General features: G+C 42.3%; 1 protein-coding gene across 2 annotated transcripts in view; it reads left to right on the top strand.

Moving 5' to 3' along the window:
* NLK (nemo like kinase) overlaps positions 1-19,711 on the top strand; it is a 127,351-nt gene that overhangs the window by 59,385 nt on the left and 48,255 nt on the right. The window contains exons 2-3 of one of the 2 annotated variants that reach the window (XM_069945169.1): positions 4,588-4,717; positions 14,497-14,594. In XM_069945169.1, the coding sequence (XP_069801270.1) occupies positions 4,588-4,717; positions 14,497-14,594 (228 nt within the window). The remainder of the gene's footprint in view (positions 1-4,587; positions 4,718-14,496; positions 14,595-19,711) is intronic. The other variant, XM_069945170.1, reaches the window with a different exon arrangement.

Below are 19,711 nucleotides of genomic sequence, written 5' to 3'. Positions count from 1 at the left end.
ACAGTGGCTGTTTTGAAACAATGGACATTATTTTCTGTTAAATGACGGTTGTCCACCAAGAACGGACGTCATTTTGATGACGTCTGAACTTACCCTTAAGGAGAACTCCGGGAAATGTAAATATCCAGGGTGGGCAGGGGGTGGTAGAAAAATAAGCTATACTTACCCATCCTGCTGCCCCCGCAGCATGGCGTCACTGCTCATGGTCCCAGGGTGGTCTCCTGCAGCTGCCGGCCCAGAAATGTCCACACAGCTAGCCTGTGACTGAGGACCCCTCTACAGTCACTGACTGGCTGAGCAGGTACAGTAGGTGATGCCGGGTCGTGATGACACAGGAAGCCTGGAGAAAACTGGAGACAGGAGGGTGAGAGCGAGCTGGTGATGCTGTGCTGTGGGGCATGGGGATAGGTAAGTATAGCTTATTTATTATTTTCCCACCACTCCCTGCCCGCCCTGGATTTTTACTTTTTGCCAGAGTTCTCCTTAAAATGTAAATTGCACTTCCCTATGAGAATATGTTGGCGTCTGCCCTACAGTTAGGGCTGCTTAATGATTAGTGTGCTCACAATAGTCTGGATTGCAGGTTCTTACAGAGCAGTACTGTAGATTTGTGTTGCTGAAGAGCAGGGGTGTCAAACTAAAGGCCCTCCAGCTGTCGTAGAACTAAAATTCCCATCATACCTGGACAGCCATGATGGGAATTGTAGTTTTGCAACAACTGTAGGGCAGTGAGTTTGACACTTGTGCTGCAGAGGTTTTTACTGAAAGAAAAGCTTCACTTTTAGAGCCATTTGGACTTTGTCATTTCTTTGTTCTGTTCCCATAAAGAATTACTAGAAATGCTTATGACATGCTTTTGCTTGTCTAATTTAGAAAAAATCATTTCATTATCTCTGATGCATTGTTTAAATTGAATGTTTGTTTTTTTTAATTATATTATTTTTTTTATTATAGCATATTATTTTCCTTGTCTGTATCTAAACTAAACGCTGAGGCTGGCCTTTCCTTTCCTGAATTGCTTCTCCGCAGTCTTCATAACACCACAGGCAGGATGACTCTGACAGGTGACACCTCTATATAGATAATCAAGATCCACTATTTACACCACTACCCTCCTCCCACCTCCTTTGCACAGATCACAGAGAAGGCCATAGATGTTACTGAGTCATCTGGCTGCCGGGGGTTTTCTCAGAGGTCTTTACTATGCTGTTAGTTCAGTTGAAAAGACCCCCCACAGTTGGGTGAATATTTGAAGGTGTAATGTGGCTGTAAAAGTGCACATATTATTAAAACAAGACTGTATCCACCAACTTATCCCACCAAACAGCTAGTACCATCCGTTTGATGAGAGTAAATCCTTTCCGGTCCTGTCTTTTTAAATACGCCTGGTGCTTTGGTTAGAGCAAAAAAAATGATCTTTTAATCTGCATCGCTGTGTTATACTGGCGTGGCCTAGAGTGTCTGTGGCCCAGGTGTGCAATGCCTCTCCTTTGCTCCCCGCCCTGCTCATCATTGGGAAAACCCCCAGGCAGGATTTCTATTCATCACTCATCTAAACAGTTCACCTGTGCTATTGTGACATAGCCCAGGTGCATTTTAAACAAGTGATGAAGTGGAAAAATCCTGCCACAGGGCAAAGATACGCCACTTTGACACAGTGCTGCAGATTAAAAGATAATTATTTTTTTTTATCTAACCAAGGCACTAGGTGCATTGTAAAAGACACTGTAAGGGTGGGTTCATACTGAGGAATTCTCGCGGATAATGTCCGGAATTCCGCTCTCTGTCCGCGCGCCTTTCCGTCGGCTCCATAGACACCATTCTATGGTCCGGCGTATTCCGCTATCTGCCGAAAGAAGTGACATGTCACTTCTTTTGGCGGATAGCGGAATACGCCGGCCCATAGAATGGTGTCTATCGAACCGGCGGAAAGGCGCACGGCCGTGCGTGTGGACAGACAGCGAAATTCCTCGGACATTATCCGCGAGAATTCCTCAGTATGAACCCACCCTAAGGATTTACTCCCATCAGACGGATGGTTCTAGTGGTTTGGTGGGTTGGTAAATACCGAGTTGCTTTAAGCTTGTGTACAGTTGAAATCACTCAGTTTTTCTTGAAAGGGAATCCTGGAGTCCAGATAAGAAACTTTAAGGTTGGATGCAGAGAGATTTCACCCAAAGCAGCAGCGTCAAACTGTGGCTACAATTCCCATCATGTCAGCGTAGAAGCAGTGTACACCTGTCTATCCTCTGCTATGGTTATATACATGTCATACAATATTAATCAGCCATCTAAATAATCTAAGAAAACCAGCACACTGCTTAGTGCCTGGTGTAGTAAGTTGTATTGGCCTTATAGTCTAGCTGTGATTTTATGGAAATGCTGTATCGTACGTCCTATCATCTGTGGAGGTAAATGCTTTATGCAGTATAGTTCCACATTATTTTATCTCTTGTATACTTGTGGTGATCTCATTGTACTGAATGATTCTTCTGCCAAGTATGAAGGAAACATTTGAGACTCAATGTGGGTATTTAATGGCTTGCAATGTCCGCAGGTAGCCTCACCAGCGGCCCTAGGCAAATAGACCCCAATCCGGGGAAATGTGACTCCTCAGTGGTCAGTGCGTAATAATTTCTTCCTACCAAGATGATAAAGCGCACAGAAGCATCATAGACTCATGAATGCTTTGCAGGATTCTGAACCAAGTTTGCATGTTTGTTGGGGTGATGGCTGTTTGCCAAACAAGCGTGCGGCTGACAGCTGTTGTAGTGTACGTCCGGCTTCAATATGGGACTAGGCTAGATCTGGCTTTTAAGGTCACGGTTTACAAGACAGAAATCGGGCATGTCATAAGTAGATGAGTAGAGGGTCGGGGTGCTGAGGCTTGCTCTGATCTCTAGTATGGAGATGCAGAAGTGCAGGGCTGTCGGCCGCTTCTGGCTCTGCGACTGCATATGGAAGAGATACTTTATTTAAACTTGGCAACATCTGGCAAGAAATGATATCCCCAACCACAAATAGTATAGTATTGATCCTCACCCTGCCACACTTCTGCTTCTTCACTAGGGGATTTTTATCCAGTAGAAGTAGTAGTAGTCTCCATCATCCCCTCCTCTTTCCCTACTACCTGCATTAGGAACCCCTTTCCCTATTACCCGTTCCCTCTTGCCTCCTCATCCTCCTCATCTACTTCTGTCATAATCCTTGGCTTTATCCTGTGCCACAAACTGCTGGCTGGTCTGTATTCTGCCCTATCCTGAGTGCAGTAGCTGCCTTATCTGCTCAGTCCTTACACCAGTCCTGTACTTATTCTCCATACAATACAAAGTAAGCTCCTTACACACCCACATAGTGCTGCGCCTACCTACATCTCATTCTCCCATCTCTGTCACCCTATCCTGGCCCCCAAGGACGCTAACTTCCTCTAATCTGCATTGGTTCTTTGCAATATTTCGGAAAATCAGAACTTCCTGTACCCGCAGTAATAAGTGTGGCCTAAAGCATATCCTTTAGGCATTTCCAAATCTGTCTCCCTCTCCTTTTACCATCCTTCCCTTCATCCCACCACCATTATCATGTACACTTTATATCTGTACATACACATAGTAACTGACCGGCTTTATTTTATTATTTTTATAGAAGATGACTGGACCTTTGTACAAACCTAGTACTGTTCATCATCAGTTTTCTCATAAATTGTAAGCTCTTCTGGGCAGGGCTCTCGCTGCACTTATTGCAATGGTAGTTAGTTTGTTACCCCATATGGTCTGGTTGTCTATGTACATGCAACCTTTGTTTTTTGAAGCACTGCTGAATATGTTAGCGCTATATAAAGGAAGGCTATTAACAACGGTTATAAGAATTGGTGTATATCTGTAGAAAAAGTGATCTGTTGTGTAGGATTGTTTCTGTAGTTCGGAACATTAGCAGGATTGGTGCTCTTTTGCACTGCCTTCAGAAGGCCGGACCACACGAACAATCACTGAATGAGAGATGTACGGGGGATGAGGATAAACTTTGAAGCCAAACCAAAGATGCAATCAACCAACGAGGGGGAGTTTTCCTCCGCCTTAGCTGGTCGCTGACACTTAGATACAGGCCGATTATTGGCCGAAGGAGCAGCTAATTGGCCAGTGTAAAAGGACTTTAGATTTCAAACAGGTCGTCAAGAAATGTATGTGACCCCCCACAATCTGTACTTTATCTGACATATCTCTATTTCTGATACATATATTTATGTGCATGGGATTGGCAGCTTACTACATGCACTGTATGCATTGACTTTGTTTTTTTTTTTTCAGCTTACAAATAGATGGCCACAGGCTACACCCTCGGTACCACGCAGCTATCCAGTGATTTGTACTGAACTACCCTCCATTTCAGTTTTTTTGTACCCGTATATCAAAATGCCTATCTGCTCCATTCACTGACTGTACATTTTTACTGATTTAAGTAGAAAAACCCCTATGCAGAGGTCTAGTACTATGGTGTCACAGTGACAACCTTTCCGCAGCTTTGTCACTATATATGCTTTACTATTGTGTTCTCTTCTTTTAAACGTGGTTATCCTTCTGTTTTTTTTAGGTCTGTAACAGATCCACGGGATGGCAAGAGAGTTGCTCTCAAAAAGATGCCCAACGTCTTCCAGAATCTAGTCTCTTGCAAAAGGGTCTTCCGAGAATTGAAGATGTTGTGTTTTTTTAAGCATGATAATGTAAGTAAGCAATTTATATAGATTATTTTTACTTAAAAGGAAACTATCAGCATGTTGCTATTCTGTCTCTATAGAATTTTCTTACTTTCATCCTCAGTGCAGTTTGGGAGAAATTTGTTACTTTTGTTTAAAATGTACCTTATTTAAGATGACCCCCAACTTTTCCAGTTAAAATATAGAGTTTGGGATATACTCTAGAATATTAAGCTGCTTCCGCCTCAATGCTTCTGTGCTGTCTTTTTACATGGCATAGTGGTAATGTGCTGTTTTAGCAGTCCTACAGAAAGTATGGCACAATGATGCCACTAGCATTGCTGCAGACAGATCAGTAGGGTTTCATGTGATCTCTGGGCAGTCCCCAGCTCTCAGCAAATCCCCTTTTCTTACCTGCTTCTAGTTATCTTAAAGCGATTTTTCCAAGATTAAAGGGGCACTGTAAGAGGAAAAGAAAAGCAAGATAGGGGAAAACTAGCAGAACAGTTAAGGTCTGAATGCCAAGTCCCCACTGATCCAGATAATGGAGGTCAGTCAACATGCTTGGCCACTGCTTCATTCATTCATTCATTCATTCATTCATTCATTGGCACTTAAAAACATTTCCAAGGGCTGTATATGGCTATTTTCTCATAATAAGTAAATGGAGCAAATTGTTTCTGTGAAATAGGTCGTACCATCAAAGGAAAGGAACATGTTCCTGAGTAGTTTACACTCGCAGTCTTATGTTCATGTATTATTTCACTCTAACCTTGCCATACAATACCATACAAATGAGACCTGGAGTGTTCTCATTCTTAATTCATTTGTTTTCTGCGTTGTTTAGCCTCTTGCTTCTTGTTACCCGTCTCCCAGAATCCCAGGTTTGTGATACTTCTTCTGTTTGCATTGTATTATTGACTAGCAACAGCTGTGCCTGCATTTGCATCAAAACTGTTTGCGAATGCTTTTAACACCATATTATCCATAGTCCGACCTCTGAGCCAATTGGAAGTCTATAGGAGAGAGTGCCTACTGTGTGTAGAATTAGCAGGTTACTTCATTACAACAGACTTTCTATTCGAGACTGGTAGTTCTTTTAGGTTTGTCTGTTATGGACACAAATTCATTTATTGTGGCTAACCAGAAAATAAGAGGTACTTTTTGCACCCAGAATAAGTTATCCGAATAAAACCAGATTCGTATTAGAGTAGGTTAACTTTTCTAAGCATAGGTTCATTTTTTTTAAATTCTGCCATAACACCCTGATGAAGAGCATAATTAGGATCCCTATAACATTCTGTATTAGGCCCCATCCACACTTCCGTAGGACCTATTCATTTTAATGGCCCTGTTCACATGTCCGTACATGTTAACTCTATATATTTGGTACACCTGCATGTGGAAGTGTCTTAAAGGGGTATTCCCCCCCAAGAGCTAAAAAAATGAAATGCTCCCAAACCTAGCTGGCCTTACTCACCAAGTCCCTCTGAGTATTTTGAGATGTCTCCCATCTTTCTAGCTGCTGCCGTTCCTGAGTTACAAGTTTTTCTAAAAGCCGATCTATATCCAAGATAGGAAACTACATTTCCCATCATGCAATGCTTCTGCCTGATGATGGTGAAGTAGCAGAGCTGAGACAATGAAGGAGATGATGACAGTGTAGCAGAGCTGAGATGGCGGTGTCGGTGTAGCAAAGCTGAGTTGGAAGTGACGTTGTAGCAGAGCTGAGTTGGGGGTGACGGTGTAGCAGAGCTGAGTTGGGGGTGACGGTGTAGCAGAGCTGAGTTGGGGGTGACGGTGTAGCAGAGCTGAGTTGGGGGTGACGGTGTAGCAGAGCTGAGTTGGGGGGCACGGTGGGTGTGTGCTGCTGGTGTGTGCTGCCGGGAGCCTCTGGACACAGGGGGTGAGCTCTGGGCTGGGGGTGACCGGGTGGCTGCTGTTAAGAGAGGGATGCAGTCACAGCTGCGCTGATCACAGTCTCCCTCTCTAACAGCAGCCACCGCATCAGTGTTCTCATTCACTTCACTGTGCTGGGACTGAGGACATGTGATGCCGACACGGAGGGTGGGGGCCAGGAGCAGGGAGCGTGTCAGAGTGGACTGAGGTCTGATGATTCTATGCAATCCATGGAGGTGAATGCAGCTGGATAACAGCAAAACTGTGCAGAACCCATAATAACTTTATATTGGAAAGATGGAAAGCTACGGGTGGGCAGCGTATTAATGCAAAAATAATTTTGGGGGGAATACCCCTTTAACAACTGGATTTTTTCTAAACTGCATAGTGAATTTTATCTCTTTGAGGTACACAGGGAGCTGCTGTCAGTATATGCAGTGAATACAGTTACTAATACTGTAAACTGAGCAATTTTACTATCAAGCGGCCAACCCCTTTTAAGAATCTCATGTTCATTTTTATACATTTTGCTCAGCATCAGTGTGGGTACAATGTGCATGTGCAGTCTGTTGACGTCCAGAGTTATGGCTATTACACAGTAGGGCCGACTCCCTGGGCTGGTACTGGGCTTTATATAATCAATGGGAGCGCAAGGCACCAATATCTAATACATCTTTACCATGCTAGGGATGTTACTCTGTTTTGTGTGATGATTCAGCCTCGTTGTGGCAGAAGGTTCTTTATGTGCCTCATAGTAAAGGATAGTATGTTATAGCCCATTTACTGTGTACATTTCTATAGGTACTCATGCACATTCAAAGGGAAGTTAAGAAAAAATAAAAAATTTCTTTCAAATCAACTGATGCCAGAGATTTATAATTTACTTCTATTGTTGATTTGAAATTTTTTTTTTTTTTTGTGTGTGCTGAACTACCACATTACATAAAGGTCAGCTATACTTTCCTAACTATTTAATGTGTTTGCATATGTTTCCTGATATAAAGGGGTGTAAAGGATTGGTTTGTCTGATCCTTTGTTGTTAAAGCGACTCCCCCCCCCCCCCCCCCCCAAAAAAAAAAAACCACTTGTACCTTCGGATAGCTGCTTTTAATCCAAGATCTGTCCTGCGGTCCGTTCGGCAGGTGATGCAGTCATTGTCCTAAAAAACAACTTTTAAACTTGCAGCCCGTGCCAAACGGGAGTATCTGTGCCACCTGTGGCAGCCCGGCACATGGGCTGTTTGGTTAAGCACCTGTGCAATGTTCAGCATGAAGAAAATATTCCAGTGGCATTCCTAATGATGAAGAGGGTGGGGAGGAGGGATGGAGGGGTGGTGCAAAGTTAGGGCACAGATAATCCCGTTTGGCACATGGCTGCAAGTTTAAAAGTTGTTTTTTAGGACAATAACTGTATCACCTGCCGAACGGACCACAGATCTTGGATTAAAAGCAGCTATCCGAAGGTACAAGTGGTTTGGGGGGTCAGATTGTGGGTACAGAGTCACTTTGGGGCTGGGTTCACACTACGTATATTTCAGTCAGTATTGTGGTCCTCATATTGCAACCAAAACCAGGAGTGGATTGAAAACACAGAAAGGATCTGTTCAGACAATGTTGAAATTGAGTGGATGGCCGCCATTTAATGGCAAATATTTGCTGTTATTTTAAAGGACAAGTGCCATGAAAAACTTTTTCCCAGTAATTGAAGCACATTACAAAGTTATATAACTCTGTAATGTGCTTCAATCACCTATCTGCCCCCCTTCCCTGTCTTTTCCCCCCTCAACCCCCCACCAGGAAGTGTCCTAACTCACACAGACCTAATGACTATCGTCACTGTCACCAAGCTCTTCTCTCAGCTCCTTCTCCTGTTACAGCAGCCCCCCCCCCCCCCCCTTACCTTGTCAGGTGACTCAGCTTGCTCAGCTCCCATTGGCTGAACAGCTGCAAGCCATCACTTGGACTGGGGAGGGGGGGCTGCTGTAACAGGACCTAAACCAGCCCTCCTGCTGATGACTGATCCTCACAAGAAGGAGCTGCCTGGTGACTGTGATGGCAGTCATTAGGTCTGTGTGAGTCAGGACACTTCCTGGTGGGGGGTGCAGGGGGAAAAGACAGGGAAGGGAGGCAGATAGGTGATTGAAGCATATTACACAGTTATATAACTTTGTAATGTGCTTCAATTACTGGGAAAAAGTTTTTCATGGCACTTGTCCTTTAAAACAACGTCTGTTGTATTGAAATAATGGCGGTTATTTACTGTTAAATGGCGGCCATCCACTCAATTTCAACATTGTATGAACAGAGCCTTTCTGTGTTTTTAATCCACTCCTGGTTTTGGTTGCAATATGAGGACCACAATACTGACTGAAATATACGTAGTGTGAACCCAGCCTAAAGGAAACACATTCTGTAGCACTGTAGAGATGGTCATTGTACAGTTTATATCCTCCAGTAGGGCTGACATGTTTTCCCACCCTCTTTCCATTAAAACCTCCATTACACATCCTGACTCCTGCATGATATAAATGTTGATCTCCTGGGTCGGCTTGTGTTCACTGAGCTTATTACATAATTTGTTATGGGGTGGACAGGGCTATATAAACGGTTACTGTGCAGCCCTTCTATCATTCGTCAGCCACCTCTCCTCTATTGCACGAGGCAATGTACGACCGATAAAAGACTATTTTTAACTATATAAAAACCATGCAAACATTTGTTCATTGGCTGATCACCTGCTTTCTAATATTGTTTGGCCTCTTACATAGGAGGATGATCTGTTTGGTAAACATATGAGCACCTTAAGACTTGTGTACTGAGGGAGTGTGAGTGACAATGGTTGAAGGATTAAGAGGGGGATCTCCTGACGTACTGTCAATATATGTATACTGATACACATACTGTATCGATAAAGCTGTGTTGTGTTTTTTTTTTTGTACCATCCTTTGCCGATTAGCAGCACATTTGTTTGCATAATGGTTATTCTTATTATCCACACCTCACTACAGTACAATATTATAATTGATTTAATTATTACAGGAACACTTGACCTGAAATACAAGTTGGCTTCTATAAATAGAGCTAATAACACTGTGACATGAATAAAGGCTTATCAGAACATGTCAGGAGCTCCTCTGAAGGACACCTCCCTGAGTCTCCTGTCAGTCTGAAATGGTATTACATACAGCAGCAATGAGATTCAGCTGTACATCTAATATTAAAGAGAATCTCCACTGGACTCCTGAAATAATACTGACCACCCTCTGTAACCTAGCCCATGTTATAGAAAAGAATGATCCAGCTTCTTTCTGCTATCCTTATTGTAGAATATGTGGTCTGTAACTTATTTCTTAAATTCTTTATTTTCAGTCTTCAAAAGAAACAAACAGTAGATAAACCTACATTTTAGTGTAAGGCACGTAAATAACCCCGAAAATAGAGTCTTTCAATTAAACAGCAAGGATAGTTCCAGCACTCAGTCGTCCAAATCTAGACCGAAATATGTCAGCGATGTCAGGATTTTATTGTTTGTTGTGTTTTTTGCTATGCTACAATAAAGGAATTTGATTTGGACGAGTGAGTTCTGGAACTATCCTTGCTGCCTGTTCCTTGGTGATTGCTCGCACCTCCGTGCACCAGCAGGAGGGGATATACATGCAGGTGTGGTCAGCTGATCATTCTTCCTCCTTGTCTTTCAATTAAACAGTACAGAAAAGAAAAATTGGTTATGAAAGGTGCATGAGACAGGCAGAACCATACAGTAAACTTTGTGAAAGAACATAAATCCGACATAATGACAAAGTAAGAAACACAACGCAATACATAAGTGCCACAATGAAACAACAAGGCGCGGAGGACGTGCCTCCTGGGGGAGGGGGGTGGGGGGGGGGGTCAGATATAGAAAAAAGGATATAGAAAAAGAAATATCAACTGCACACATTTAGATTGCCATCATTTTTTGGGGGGGTTTATTTTTGCATTTAGAGTTTTAAACAGTTATCACACGGGTAGTATGGTGCTCAAAGCATGTTTTCAGTATACCATAATATTGGTGGAGGTTTCGGTCAACATGACCTTTATCAACAAGGTAAAACTTGTATTGTCCAGCAATATTATGGTTTACTGAAAACATGCTTTGAGCACCATACTACCCGTGTACTCTAAATGCAAAAATAAACCCCCCCCCCCCCCCCAAAAAAATGATGGCAATCTAAATGTGTGCAGTTGATAATTCTTTTTCTATGACAATTTTGTTCAACTGGCACCACCCCTAAGAGTGTGCGCAGACATATTGGTACCATAGAAAAAAGGGTGTGACACTATGAGAAACAGAAGGTATAGACTGGAAAAATAAGGAACAGACAAAGACTTTGTATTGAATAAATCTAAACTGTAAGATAGGTCACTCACTGATAGGAACAGTATTCAGGAGAGTTCTGAAATTCAAGCCAATACTACCAAGTTTTGGTGAATTTCCCAAAGATCCCTTTTAACATAGCTGTGAGGTCCTCCATCCTCATAATCTCCTGGATCAGCATTTAGATGGAATGATATATCGTACGGAAAAATCATTTTGCGATCGCTTAGGCCTATCTCGCACATGGTTTAAATCTGTGAACGACTGTTTACACGGAACAATCTGGGAATTTTACAAACGACTATTTAAGAACATGTTGTAAGATCAAAATGAACAATTTCTCGCTCGTCGTTTGATCGTTCGCTGTGTTTACACGTACGATTATTGTTCGAATTCGATCGTTATCGTGCAAATTTGCATGATAATCTTTCCGTGTAAATGCAGCATTAGTCTGCTTCTAAAGGGCCAGAATACAGGCCCTGGCTTCAGGGCCGGCGTCAGCACAGGGCTTCCCTGGGCAAGTGCCAGGGCCAACAGCACCTCTACGGGCCCAGAGAGGGAGAGATACCCGGTGTTCTTATGTTTAGCCAGCTCATTGTAGTACAGGGTGAGCACTGACCATTAGAAGACACAAGAGATGGAGCAGGACCTATCAGCATCCTGCACAGGAAGAGAAAAAAAAGAGTTGAAGGACCTGATCACATGACCCAAAGATCCTCAACCTTAGTGTGGAGAGCATAGTGTGTTGATGATGGTTACATAGTGGATGGATGAGGGACCCGCTGCGACTGTCGTCCGAGGGCCCGCAAAAATCTGGAGCCGGCCCTGCCTGGCTTCACACACGAGATGCCTCGCCACAGATTCTTTTTAGGAAGAGAGAGCAATCTCAGAGATGTCTGCAACTTCTGACTATTGCTTGAGCAACACATTGTGGAACTATGTCAGAACCACAGGTTGTACAGATGATTTCAAATTGTGAGGGAGAGGCTGTAGTCTGCGCCCCCTGTAGCTGGATGCATGGCATGTCAAAGGCAGCTCCCCCCCCCCCCCCCTTTCCTTTCTTGCCCCTTCAGCTTGGATTCATATAAATACTTCTGTATCTGAACATGTAGCCATTGTCACCAACTTACAATAAAAAAAGCTTTTTCTACTGTATATTTCTCCTGACCCATTGTTCCAGTACCTGCAGTAAGAGGGGATTGCATACACGTTTTTTTAATATAATGAAAGTCAATGGAAAAATATATCAAAATGGAAGCACACAAATGCATTGTTTTTGGGTTTTTTTCATCCTTTTTTGCATGAAACCTATTGAAGAAACGCAGTGTGAACCCAGCCTTACACTACTGAAATGAAATGTGTATGGCAGCGCTTCCTAATATAGGCTGAAATGACCTCAGACAGTAGAAGGGGCGAGTATCACTTAGCTGCCCAATCAGACTACATATAGGTTTTGTTTGTAGTCTGTAACCATGGAGACACATAAGCCTATAGACACACCTGTAAGAATATTTTCCTTCTACATGCATGACATTTTTAGTAAATAGAGACTGTTCCTGTAGCTGCTCTTCTGAACAGCAGACAGAGATGGTGATAGCCTTCGTTTTGTGTTTTTTTTAAAACTTTGTATAGAAGATGAAAATTATCCGCTGAATGGTGATTAAAAATAAAGAAACTGATTCATTTCCACTCGTTCATTTTCTTGGCTTCTCTTTGCTTCAAGCAAAAACTGGTAACTGCTTTTAACATAATTATGTTGATCTAACACTTTTCCCTAAGTGACTGATGGGAGAGGTCAGGCTCTAGAAATTGCTTCATTTCCTTTTTTAATAGGAACATCACTTAGCTCTCACTATAGCCCCTTATTGCTATAGATGCAGCCACATTCTCTTCAACCTTTATTACCTGTATTCCCTTTGATGGCAGCGAAATAAGACCGTCTTCACCTGCAGTATATAAATCACATCCATGTGTTCAGACTTGCAACTTCTAATCATCTTTGCAGAGACACCTTGCATTTGACATTAGTAGTACAGTGCATATAACTTTTAAAATCTAAAGTCTATGAACGCAGATGACCGTGACTTTCTGTGTGTAGTCTTTTCTCTCTCTCTCTCTCTCTCTCTCTCTCTCTCTCTCTCTCTCTCTCTCTCTCTCTCTCTGAGACTACACACAGCAAGTCCTGTGTTTTCCATGATAAATAGAAACAAAAATAATTACAGGTAATGTAAATTTTAAACTTTCTTTATATTACATATATACTGTTAATTTAAATTTTAACGTTATAACGACTGTGACACTTTAAGCAAAAGTGAAGTTTCCAATTAGACTGGAGTGATAGCGAACTAAAAAATTGACTAATAAATGTATACATGTTCCAAAACTCTCAAGGCGATTAACGTTAGTAGTAAATTAATAATGGACTAAACTGCTGCTGCAGAGCATCTTTAGTGCAGTGACGGTAGATGCTAGCCTCTAATCTATAGTTGTTTTCAAATCAACTGGTATCTGAGAGGTATACAGATTTGTAAATGACATTATATAAAAATCTCAAGTCTTCCAGTACTTATCAGCTGCTGTATGTCCTGTAGAAAAAAGTGTATTCTTGCCAGTCTGGAACAGTGCTTTCTGCTGTCACCTCTGTCCATGTCAGGAACTGTCCAGAGCAGGAGAAGTTTTCTATGGGGATTTACTGCTCTGGACAGTTCCTGACACCGGCAGAGGTGGCAGCAGAGAGCACCGTGTCAGACTGGAAAGAAAACAACCCTTCCTGTGGGACATACAGCAGCTGATAGGTACTGGAAGATCAGAGATTTTTAAATAGATTTTACAAATCTGTTCATGGTTCTCACACCAGTTAATGTGAAAACTATTTTCTTTCTCCAGAGCACCCAATTTAAAATAATAGTAGCCAGCTGTGCTTATATGTCCATTTCATTGCTTTTAATTAGGGATGGCCCGAACCTGCCAAGGTTCGGGTTCGCATGAAACCGAATGCTCGGCATCAGATTCCCGCTGTCTGGCCGCTCCGTGCAGTGGGGGGATACAGCGGGAGGACCGCCTGGAAAACTGGGATACAGCCTATGGTTATGGCTGTATCCCAGTTTTCCAGGCGGTCCTCCCGCTGCACGGAGCGGGCGGACAGCGGGAATCATTTCCGAGATTTCAGGTACAAACCCGAACCGAAGCAGGTTTGGACCATCCCTACTTTTAATATTATTTCATAAGAGGGCAGTATATCCTATTGTATAATTTAACCAGCCCCCCCCCCCCACACACACACACATTTGACCTGTACATATAGTTTGCTATTTTTAACCGAGGTAATATATTAAAGTGACAGATCCCCTTTAAGTAATCCCTGTTTTTATCTGTATTACGCTTGAACAAAACATCTGTGCCGTCTAGTGCTGACGCTCCTTTGTAAAGCAGTGTAATATGCATTCTTTATATGTATAATCAATATGCTGCACATTATTAGCCCTGCTCTGTGTCATAAAGGAAATTTAGTGCTGTGCTACTCCAGTGACTTTGTCTTTTCTTCTTTGCAGGTCCTCTCTGCACTTGATATTCTCCAGCCGCCTCACATCGATTATTTTGAAGAAATGTATCCTCTGTGTTTCAGGCCTTGTACAGTGGTTAATACAAAGTATCTAATGAGTCTTTCCCGAAGGTTTGTGCATTCATTCTATTATATTAGAGCGGTAAAAGCTGTGCAGGTTTTATAAGGATACAAATAGTCCAGGCAATGTGTCAGTGTGGGTTTGCCTTATGGTGTGAGTGAATGGAAGAGGTTGTCCTGGCCTGGGAAGGAAGAGAGGAAGGGGTCAATGTTGCTTTTTTTTTTTTTTTTTTTTTTTTAAAGCCGGATCCCATGTCCTTGCACGCACCCTCCTTCCTTGACATTGTGTGGTGCTTTGATCTAATGTAGCAATGTTCATGTCTAATACATGTTCAGTAGGTTACAGCATGTAACATTGGTAGTAATAGTGTCCTTGTTTATATAATTAGAGGCAAGATGTAGTTTTTACTGCAGTTCATTTCACCTGAGGGTCATGACCTATGCCCTTTATCAGGTTATTATAAGGCTTATCACATATATCTCCTTCAATACAATAGCCTGCTCTGCAGGCCCTCATGGAAAAACTAGAGTTTCTATAGCTGAGCATACTGTATGGTGACTCTGTTCTGGTCCAAAATAGGGTATATGCACAGGTGTTTTCATGGCAGCACATCCTTATTACTTCTACTTCAAATTTAGACGTGTCAAAGGTTTCGGTTGTTTAGGGTCTGATAGTTCAGACTAGGGATGCACGATGCCCCGAAAAATCGATTCTTGGGGCCAAATATTGGTTCAATACCAGGATTCCCTGTTAGACGATACTTGATGTTAAAGGGGTAGTGCGGCGTTTAACATTTATTCACTAAATAACACACATTACAAAGTTATACACTGAACATGTATAGCCCAATACAAAGCAACAGGCTTTAAATTTGCCAGTGGGTTATGCATATAAATTTGTCTGTGCACGGACAACTTCACGGAATGTGTGAATGCAGCCTTAGGGAATTTTTTTTCTAATCCTAGACAACCCCTTTAAAGTTTTAGGCTGGGTTCACACTACGTATATTTCAGTCAGTATTGTGGTCCTCATATTGCAACCAAAACCAGGAGTGGATTAAAAACACAGAAAGGATCTGTTCACACAATGGTGAAATTGAGTGGATGGCCGCCATATAACAGTAAATAACGGCCATTATTTCAATACAACAGCCGTTGTTTTAAAATAACAGCAAATATTTGCCATTAAATGGCGGCCATCCACTCAATTTCACCATTGTGTGAACAGAGCCTTTCTGTGTTTTCAATCCCCTCCTGGTTTTGGTTGCAATATGAGGACCACAATACTGACTGAAATATACGTAGTGTGAACATAGCCTCTAACTGCGGGGGGGTTGGGCCTTTAAATGCTAGCAACAAACCAGCAACATTTTAAGGAGGTTTTAAACAGGTTTTAAACATAGTATGATGGGACAGATTTGTGGCCTTACAGCTAACCATTACTCTGTTTGTACGCTGTAAGAATGTCAGGAAGTTTACAATGAGAGTGGATTAGTTTACTGTGTAAGGATATTTTTGCAAAGCAACAACAGTGAGTGGGGCGTTCTGCACAAGCAACCCCACCTGCTTACACACCAGGCTGTGGGCAGTTAGCATCTTTTCATGTGTAAATTCCTTGTGGGTAATAAGACAGTCCACACGGTTCACGCTGTTCACACGTCTCAGTTTCAATATCTGACTTGAATTTGTAAATTAGTAATTGACCCAACCGGCCTGTCATGGTGTCTATGCATCAAATGCAGAACGGAATCTCATCAGGCAATTCCAGAAGACCTTTGCAGCCATTCCTTTACTTTAGGTTTTCCTGTATGGGGTATTCCTTACCCAGACACCTTGACACCCAGCTGTGCAGCAGGGAAGTGTAGAACAGTTTGGAGTGCTGTAAGTTCCCCAGTGAGACTGAATGCAGCTGCCTGCTTGGCCAGGAGATATTTCAATACCAGTGGCTGAAGAAGATATATGCAGCCCTAGGGAGTCCTAGAAACATGGATACAGTCTATGGCCATAGGTTGTATCCATGATTTCCAGGCAGCTTTAGGGATGCCTCCAACTTTTTCAGCCACTGGCAATAAAATGCTGCACTGGCAATCAAAGGTTGCGATCATCTCTATCCACTGATCAGAAAGTGATGACCTTCCCTAGAAAAACACTATTACTTTATGAAAAGGAAGATTTCACACATCTTTTGCAGTTAATTTGCATCTTTCTTTCGCATCGCAGTGTATGTGGCCCAGGTAATTATTAATAGCCAACAATCTGGAGATCTCTCCTAAGGGTGCGTTCACACAGCAGCAGCAGCAGCCAGATGTTACATTGTAATAGAGAGAATAAAATCTTTAAATAAAACCTTCTTTTCAACCTTCTTTGTTTTGTTTTCTTGTTCCTCCCAGCCCACTTTTTTCATCTAACGCCATGTTTTTTTTAATAGGACTGTCCTGTTTTGAGTTTTTTTTTTTGTTTAAGCTGCATCCTTTCCCAGAAGGTGAATATAAAAGGTTATTCCACCCAGAGATATATTACATGGATATGGTTTTGAGTTAGATGAACGTGTTTAGAGACCAGGTCTGCGATCAGAATACCTTATAATTATACTTGATCTGCAGTACTATCCACCATGCTCATGGTCTTGTGTTCTGTGTTCTTTTTTTTTTTTTTTCAATTCATAATTGCCAATCATTTTTCTTTACTGGGTATGGGTGAGTGGAGGCTTGGGGCCCCATCTGTACGATTACAAATCATTACTTTAAGTGCCTGTGCCCTACTGAAAGGAGTGATAATTGCAGGTCTTGTAATTGTTGGTTGCGCTATTACAGGCGGTGTATGAATTTGCATCTGATCACTGTGATAAATCACATAATGTCTGAGGTACAGAGCTATATGATGAGCTAGAGTATTGATGCTTAGTGGATGTAGAATTGGATGGGCATTTATTTTTCAGGGTTTTTTTATACGGATGTATTTTTGGTGTTTCACTACGTAGAGAGACAGAAAAATTTATAGTGGATGGTATGGGATGTGTAAAAGTAAATGGTTGATTTCCTTAGTGGTGGAGAAACTAAAGGGATTTCCAAGACACCTTTTTTTTTTTTTTTTTTTTTGACATCCTGGCCTTATGTTAAGAACTCAGTATCCAATCATTAGTCTGATGTCTGACACCACCACCGATCAGCTGATCACAGAGCCTCAGTGCCAGAATTCAGTCGACAGTCATCCTGCATTGTCTGCCAGCTGCTGACCTGGCGCCAAATTCTAACTGGCCGGTGCCTAGTTCTAACAGCCGCTCCCGCTCCTCCCCCTCTCCCCGCCTCCGCTCACTGGCTTAGCTGAATTCTTCACTTTATTTCCACACATGCATATTACAGCGAGGAAGGCAGAAAGATGTAGTTTCGGCATGTGCTGAGGGACAGCTGTTTTGCGTCTGCTCCTGGCTGGAAGAAGCGTGATAGTACACACCAAACAGCTGTCCTGCACCTGAACTATACCTATCCACCTCCATCACTGTAGTATTCATGCTTGAAAATAAAGTAAAGTATTCAGCTCAACCAGTGAGTGCCAACTTTTTTTCTTCTTCTGTTTACATGTTATATATATATATATATTATCAGACACGAACTGGAGAGAATGGAACGGCTGCACATTCCATCTATGGCTGATACTAATGCCGCTTGACCTATATTAAAAATCAACACCAGAGTGTCTGTATATGAATTGATCAAGCCATATTGCCCCGTGTACCATCGCGCAGGTTCTCTGGTCCACACGGGTCCCTACGCTAACTCCACACCGTGTCGGTCAGCGGCAGCCAACCCCGCAAAGCGTGCACGTGCAGGGAAGGGAGGCCATGGAGCGGCCCTGCAACCCCAATGTCACAGGACCAGACCCAAAAAGCCCCACCAAAACCCAGCCAGCACCACCGGCGGGAAAGTCTGCCCCCAAACGACACAAGTATGGATATGGTATTACACTTACCATTGCTGCTCTCACAGAATGGGGAAGAAATAAGGTCCGGACATGTGAGCACAGGCATATCCTGCTAATTTTGGTCATGTGGGTCCTATCAGAGAAAATCCCTCTCTTAATCTACTTACCAGGCTTTCCTGCTCCCCCTGAGCAATCTCCCTATTCAGTGTGAAAATTAAAGTGCTAAAGTCAACCTCAGAACAGGTTAGTAATGTAAGGGATCAGGTTACAACTGCCCATTCACCCTACACTGCTCAGTACTGCTCTATAATGTCCCACATATTGCTGCTGTTTTGTAGGGAAGAAACTCTGAGTACTCTAAAGAGACATCATAGCAGTCTTCACCCACTAGCTCAGGAAAAACTACAAATCACAGATGGGACTGCAGAAGAGGAAAACTTGTGATAACTGTTATTTAATTACCAGGATAGGGCTTTTTATGAACACACACACAGGGCAGGTGATCCTGGAAAGTAACTTTAAAAGAAGGTACATTTTAAGGCAACTTTTATTGTATTTGAAAAAGGAGAGCTGCTAATGTCATGGTGTGTGCAGCGTATTAGTAGAGCCCATGCTCCATATTATAAATATCTGGACAGAATGCCGTCAGCATGGCCTACTTATGTTTGTGGCTGAATAGATTAGTCTTGATATAATGTGATATCCATAGTGATTAGTTTTTTAACCTCTGTACCAGTAAATCTTTCATTGACCACCTATGGCTAAATTCTATTGCATGTTTAAAAACCTGATCTTTTCCGCCTGGTCTCTATGTTAAATACAAGTAGAAATGTGGGGAGTTATCTCCACTCTGAAATAAATCAGGAATCTACAATATAATGTTCATCAGTGATTTAATGGAACATGAAACTAACAACATTAAATTGCCATTCGCTTCCTAAATGCTTCATAGAATTTGTTCTCCTCCTAATGCAGCCGTAGCTAGTTCACTGCACTTGTAATATTTGCATGTGAGGGTAATTCATTGGCTGACAGTGCATCCGCTGCTTGTGCATTTGCCTACATCTGGGCTGTTAATAGCACATGAAATGTGCAAATACTATAGTCTTCATGAAATACCATCCACGCTGCATTATCTGGAATATTGCCTTGTTACCTATGTAAGGATATGTGAATGCCTGACCACCATATTTGTTCACATACTGACAAACCTCAGTACCACT

The sequence above is a fragment of the Dendropsophus ebraccatus genome, chromosome 11 (assembly GCF_027789765.1).
Source record: "Dendropsophus ebraccatus isolate aDenEbr1 chromosome 11, aDenEbr1.pat, whole genome shotgun sequence".
Lineage (NCBI taxonomy): Eukaryota > Metazoa > Chordata > Amphibia > Anura > Hylidae > Dendropsophus > Dendropsophus ebraccatus.
This window is presented reverse-complemented; position numbering and strand designations above follow the sequence as displayed.